At 43.3% G+C, this 7,067-nt stretch overlaps 1 protein-coding gene across 1 annotated transcript in view; it reads left to right on the plus strand.

Moving 5' to 3' along the window:
* Positions 1-4,442, plus strand: part of LOC144488416 (disks large homolog 1-like) — a 179,057-nt gene extending 174,615 nt beyond the window's left edge. The window contains exon 5 of the mRNA XM_078206489.1: positions 4,383-4,442. Within this exon, the coding sequence (XP_078062615.1) occupies positions 4,383-4,427 (45 nt within the window). The 3' untranslated portion in view covers positions 4,428-4,442. The remainder of the gene's footprint in view (positions 1-4,382) is intronic.
* The last annotated feature ends 2,625 nt before the right edge of the window (positions 4,443-7,067 follow it).

Consider the following 7,067-nt stretch of genomic DNA (forward strand, 5'->3'; position numbering starts at 1 on the left):
CTGAGGAGTCACAAATGATACTGAACATTGTGCAGTTATCAGCAAACATTCCCACTTACTTTATTGATGAAACAGCTGAAGATGGTTGGGCCCACGACACTACTCTGACCAACTCCAGCAGCGATAGGACAGAGATGATTAACCTAACAATCATTACCATCTTCCTTTGTGCTGGGTCTGACTCCAACCAGTGTGGAGTTTTCCCCCTGATGCTCCTTGACTTCAGTTTTGCTCCTCGATGCCACACTCTTTCAAATGCTGCTTTGATGTTGAGGACAGTCACTCTCAACTCATCTTTATTATGGTTGAAAGAATGAAATTGGTGGTGTTTTGCTCAGTAAGCTGATGTTTAAATCCTGCCAGCAAAATAACAAGGTTATAGGGGTTAGGTTGGGGGAAAAAATTGATCTGCTTGGTGGGAATCTTTGAATTCAATAGTAAAAGCAGTAGTTGATTGGGAAGTGAACAGGATCTCTGGCAATTCCTCTGTGTGCTGAAGACTGCTAAGCCCCATTGGGTTTGAGTGCATGAAAAGGAACAACTTTGTTTATCTTGTGCTTTTATCAAAGGCATCTTGAGGTTTTTCACTGATGAGGAAGGATTGCTTCAGCATCTGAGGAGTCACAAATGATACTGAACATTGTGCAGTTATCAGAGAACATTCCCACTTTATGGTGGAATGAAGGTTATTGATGAAACAGCTGAAGATGGTTGGGCCCACGACACTACTCTAACTATCCTATTTTTGCTGAATAAAATGGTGGCTGTCTCTTACAGGCAGGAATTTTGAACTTTGCACGGAGGAAGAAAGAGGCTGCTTTAAATGGGTGTGAGGGTGGTGGGGAGGAGTCTGCAAGGTTGAATTGAAGGAGTGAGGAACAGGTGGAATTATGCTAGCATGTATAAAAAAGGCTGAAAGTGGAGCAGTTGACTCCAGCTGCCTTGGTTTTTGGAGGTGGTGAACTTTGTGTACTAGATGAGGTTGATAACATGTATGAAGTGAGGCCTGTAGAGGGGAAGTAATTACGAGGGAAAGTGATCGTCTGGCTGTTTGAAAGTTAAATATCTCATGTTTTCTACAACCACAAACTCTATGTCCTCACTACTGGGCCCACTCCCTCCCTGCCCATCGTTTCAGGTTGAATGAGTCATTTTCCAACCCCAAGCTGAGCTGCCAATGACACATCTTTGTCAGAAAGTGCTGATTTCCATCTCCTTAACAGCTCATCTCCGCCCCTGCCTCAATCTGCTGCTGAAACCCCCCTCCATGAGCTGACCACCTCTAAGCTTGCCTTTTGTAAAGCTTTCCCCGTCATTCTATCTCTACCTTCTAAATTCCAGCTCATCCAAAACACCGCTGTCCATATCTTATCTTGTATCAAGTCCTGTTCATCCAGTCTTGCTGATCTGCATTGGTTTCTGGTTCTGCAATGTTTTACATATAAAGTTATGAGAACATGCAAAATAGGAGCTGGAGTAGACCATTCGGCCTCTCAAGCCTGTTCCACTAACTAATAAGATCACGGCTGATCACCTTGTATTTCAAATTCAACATTCCCAACTAATCCTGATAACTTTAGATTCTTGTTAGGCAAAGAAATCAATCTACTTCTGTCTTAAAAATATTCAAAGACCCCCATCCCACCACCACCTGAGGCAGAGACTTCCAGAGTCGCACAATTTTCTGGGAAATAAATTTCCCTCATCTTTGTCCTAAAAGGACGACTCCTACATTTAAAACAAGTGCTAGTTCTGGACTCACCTACAAAAGCAAACATCCTTTCCACATCCACCTTGTCGTGTTCAGGATCTTGTCTCTTTCAATAGTCACCCCTCACTTTTCTAAATTCCAGTGGAAACCAATGCACCCTGTCCAAACTTTTCTCATAAGATAACCCGCTAATGCCATGTATCAGACTAGTAAACCTCCTCTGAACCACCCTCAATGCATTTATATCCTTAAGGAGTCCAAAACTGGACACCGTATTCGAGATGTTGTTTCACCAATGCCTTTCATAACTGAAGCAGAACATCCTCCCTTTTATGTTCAATTCTTGTTATAAAGGATAGCATTCCATTAGCCTTCTTAATTACTTGCTGCACCTGCATGCTAACTTTTTTGATTCGTGCGCTAGAACACCTAGATCCGTCTGCACCACAGATTTTTGAAGTCGACCGCCATTTAAGTAATGCCCTGCTTTTATTATTCTTCCTGCAAAAATGAGTAACTTCACATTTTCCCACATTATACTACTCCATTTGTCAGACCCTTGCCCACTCAATCAACTAATCTATATCCCGCCTGATGCCTCTATGTCCTCTTCAGAACATACTTTCCTACCTATCTTCGAGTAATCTGCAAATTTAACTATCATGCCTTTCTCCCCTCTAGGAATTGTAAAAAGATGAGGTCCCGGCACAGACCCCTGCAGGACTCCTCTCTGCGTATCCAACCAATCAGAAAGAGATCAATTGATGCATACTCCTTGTTTTATGCATTTTCATTTATCCTTATGATTGAAACCCTTTCTGACCGTGACTTTCTCTACCCCTGTCTTTCATCTCCCCATTCCCCCCCCCCCCCCGCTCCATTCTGAGTGCTGGTGCAGGCATCCTGTCAGAAAAATGATTGTGTTCCTGTCAACCTTGCTGTCCTGTGAATTTGACACATTAAATCAGATTTAAACGCCAAACTGCATTTAAAAACAAATCATATTCTTTCATGGAAAAATAATTTAAAAAACAAAAATCTAGAAAATGACAAAAGACTGAACCTAGTCTGCTGTTTAAAGGCCACGCACTATTATTGCCTTGACAGTAATGAACAAAGAGGCATACATACTTTTATCAGTAATTTTATCAGACCAGTGATTACGCCTTGGAATGTTGTGAAATCAAATGCTGGTTTGATTTATAGCCACTTTACTGATCTGGGGTCAGTGGTGGCGTAGTGATAATCGACTCGTAATCCAGATGCCTAGGATAATATTTTGGGGACGAGGGTTTAAATCTCACCATGGCAGCTGGTGGAATTTAAACTCAATCAAGTCTAGAATTGAAATCTAGTCTCGGTAATGGTGACTATGAAACGATAATCGCTTGTCGCAGAAACCCATCGGGTACACCAATGTCCATTCGGGAAGGAAATCTTCCGTCCTTGCCTGGTCTGGGAGACTCCAGACCCACAGCAATGTGGTTGATTCTTAACTGCCCTCTGAAAAGGTCTTGCAAGTCATTCAGTTCAAGGGGCAATTTGGAATGGGCAACAAATGCTGGCCTTGCCAGCGATTCCCTCATAGAATCATAGAAACCCTACAGTGCAGAAGGAGTCTGCACCGACCACAATCCCACCCAGGCCCTATTCCCATAACCTCACACATTTACTCTGCTAACCCCCTGACACTAAGGGGCAGCCTGGCATGGCCAATCAACTTAACCTGTACATCTTTGGAGTGAGAGAGGAAACCGGAGCACCCGGAGGAAACCCACGCTGACACAGGGAGAACATGCGAACTCCACACAGACAGTGAGTGACCCGAGGCTGGATTTGAACCCGGGTCCCTGGTGCTGTGAGGCAGCAGTGCTAGCCACTGTGTCACCGTGCCGCCTGTTCCCAGGAACAAAAAACAAAATGAGTTCTTTAAAACATTTTAAAACAAAGCTACCTTAGAAACGCAATATTGAAATGTTAAATGGTTGTTTATCACACCAGCAGTGTTTAATATCTTTATGTAAGGTTGCATTGTTGTCCTGAGTTTGGCTGCCATATCTTGGCACAATCGCATTGATATTCCAAAGCAATCTAATGTCCTTTATATGAAAGATGTAAGCATGCGACTGATTATCAGGGCTTCCCAGCTGCAGCTCTGATTGAAGAGGGAAAAACAGATCGTTCTTCAGCCAATCTGAACCACTTTCCGGTTTTCAGTAGATTGAGGTAATGACAGCCCTTTCCATTCAAAGTGAGTGGCTCTGCAAATAGTAAAAGTGCCCACATCTTCTGTTGTGTGTGTGTGTGTATATTGTGTGTATATATATATATAGAGCTTTAAAAAATGTGACCTTTTTACACTTTCGTGTCTACAAGACCACTGACATTCAGCCATGTTCAGTTACTGAACATGCTCTGAGCAAAGGCTAAGCCCTTTCCCTCAGTATGGGGAAGGAGCCCTGCAGAGCAGCCTGATTGAATGACATTGAAGGAGGGCAGGAAGCAGATGATTTTTCGTTGATGCTATATTACCGTCCTCAAACAGAGCAATAATCTTTGTGTGTCTGCTAGTCTTCAGTTGGGTGTCGGTTTAGATTTCAATATACATGTGGCTCCCCCATATTTGCTGGGGCTGACTTCTGAATAACGCTTGTTTTTCATGGATCTGCAGCGTTATCCATTCTTCGAACAGCTGGCTGTTTCTATTTCGGACTGAAATTGATGGTGAATTTGGTGGAGTGCAAGTTGTGCTGAGGAGAAGATGAAGGCAGAGAATTGCAACTTCCAAAATGAACCCTATTTAGAAAGCATTTTGTACAGAAAATGGAATCCCTACAGTGCAGAAGGAGGCCATTCAGCCCATCGAGCCTGCGCTGACAACAATTCCACCTTTGCCCGTGACCCCATGTATTTACCCTGCTAGTCTCCCTGACACTAAGGGTCAATTTAGCATGGCCAATCAACCTAACCTGGACATCTTTGGACTGTGGGAGGAAACCGGAGCACTCGGAGGAACTTGCCTGGAGTATAGGGAGCATATTATCGTAATGGCGAGTTTGGACTGAATTTGAATCCATGCTTTTCTGACCCACTTTGCGCCCAAATCTTGGGCTGAGCTGAGATGACGACTGAAATGAAGGTTGGAGAGCAGGGGTTTGGAGCGTGGAGCCAACTGAAGGAGGGGACTGAGCAACTCTTATCACAGTTCAGATCCTGAGCTGGGCCAGACAGGTTGTGTTCATCGTTGGGTGGGAGTGCTGTGTTCGTCATCTCAGAGAACTGAGCACCCCAAGTCTGAGAGTGGAATGAAGCTATTTCCTGGGTCATTGACTGCCTTTAGTTGGTGAGATTTGAAGGCCTGGTTTATGCTGGGGTTGCTAGTGTGGAGCTAATTTGCGTGTTCTTGGAGCAGAGTGAACAGTTACTGATGCAGCTTTCATCTTTTGCAAAGGGCAGTGAAGAGCTTTGAAGTAATATTTGGATGGAAAACCATGACAAATAAGGACAACCACACTTCAAAGAAAGAGACCCAATGCCTGCCTGTCTTTTGCTTTTTAAGTTTGACCAAGATCCCATGATTCAACTGTGAAGGAGCTTGGGCAGTCACTGTCCCCTTTGTGATGTCTTGTAATCATGTGACTTATATGTTTGCAATCAAGTGGGATTAGCAAGGACCAATCAAATGTGAGAAAATGAACATTGGTACTGATTAAGATAGTGAGATTGCTGTGTTCAATAAAAAGTTAATGTCTGATTCCTAGGTAGTGCCTCCCTCTCTCATGGTGATGATGATGTCTTGCTGTTGTATTCTCCCAGCCGGCAGCTTGGGATCTGAATGCTGTTTTCAGTCAGCAGTTTGAGTGTAAAGCTAGAAATATTTATCCTGAGAAATCCAGTCAGTGCTTACAATTTGTTTTGAATTTAGTCCCTTCGCAAGGAGCTGATCTAATACTGCCTTGCTTTCTTTCCTTCCTCTCCTGAACTAATCATGGCTAATAATGTATATTTCAATCAACACATCTCTTCCATTTCCTTCAATCCTAACCACCCCCCCCGCCCCCCCCCCCAAAACCAGTATTATATTTTAATTCTTGGTGGGCTCCACGAGGGGTTAATTATCAGTCCCCTCTGTGCTGCTCTATATTGGTGCACACATGCTACTGCTGAGTAATTTTTTAAAAAAAATTTTCATCTCAAGGTGTGAACCTGGTGAAATATTTGAAGTAAGCAGAGTGTTGTCTGATCTAACATGCAATGCAGTTATTCCTTAATAGAGAGTTTAATAAAACGCACCCCCTGCCTCCCCTCTAATATGCCTCCCACTCTTAGCACTGTGTGAATATTGCACAACCCCTTGTATCATGCTTATAACTCAAGATTGTGTTTCCCTAAGGGCTGGTCGGTTAAACTTTGGTCCAATGCAACATACTTTTTGAATAGAGAAACTGTAGGGTTCTTCCTCTCCACCTCCCACCCCTCCAAATAACAGGTTTCTGGTTAGCTCCTGACATTCTTTTAAATCATGGACTTAATGCATTCAGCTCACATCAGTGTGAGTGAAAGCTGCTCTGGATATCTTATTCACTAACCTGGTGGTATTAAAATGCTGCTGACAGCCAATGGCTAAGTGGATTCTGCGGATGCTCAGACAACTGACGTTCTCGTAATTAACCTTTGGTACTTGGTGTAAATGTAAAGCTTGGAGTGTTTTTACTTTCTGCTGCTGGACAAAGCACAAACAATAAAGCATCTTTGTCATGGTCCCTTGGCCTACCTACGTTTATGCTCAGTTTTGTGCAACTAATGTGCATAAATAGTTCAATCAGTTTACCTAATGGACGCAGCAAAGTGACATGTCTTTTCTGGTGTTTCCTGATGTATCTCCACATCATTTTCTGGTGTTTGACAGAGGATTATCTAATGGCAAAGGTTAACGTGTGCTCAAACTGCAGTCAGGAATTCTGAGTGGACAGAGTGAGCCTATAGTATTCTCATTTGCAGAGCTGATCGTGCATCTTATGGTTGCCTGGCATAAGGCACCTCTTGTGACTAAGCAGCCTTCACATTATTTGATCAGCATTCGTAAGACTTACTTGCTGAATCACGGATGCCTCTAGGAATCTAGCTTCACTCACTGCTAGAGCGTTACCAGACTTGTTGCAGCCCACCACCCACCTCCTCGCCTGCTAACTGCTCCCTTTAAATTGGATTCGGCTGAATTATAAATTAAATCTGTTTGTAATCACATCAGCTCATTCTGCAAGCGAGCTCTCATCAGACTGTGCTTCGAACAGCAAAGAAGCATCAGTAATATAAAATGGGCATGGGGCTTTGGCATTAGCAGTGTTTTCCACGA

The sequence above is a fragment of the Mustelus asterias genome, chromosome 3, assembly GCF_964213995.1.
Source record: "Mustelus asterias chromosome 3, sMusAst1.hap1.1, whole genome shotgun sequence".
Lineage (NCBI taxonomy): Eukaryota > Metazoa > Chordata > Chondrichthyes > Carcharhiniformes > Triakidae > Mustelus > Mustelus asterias.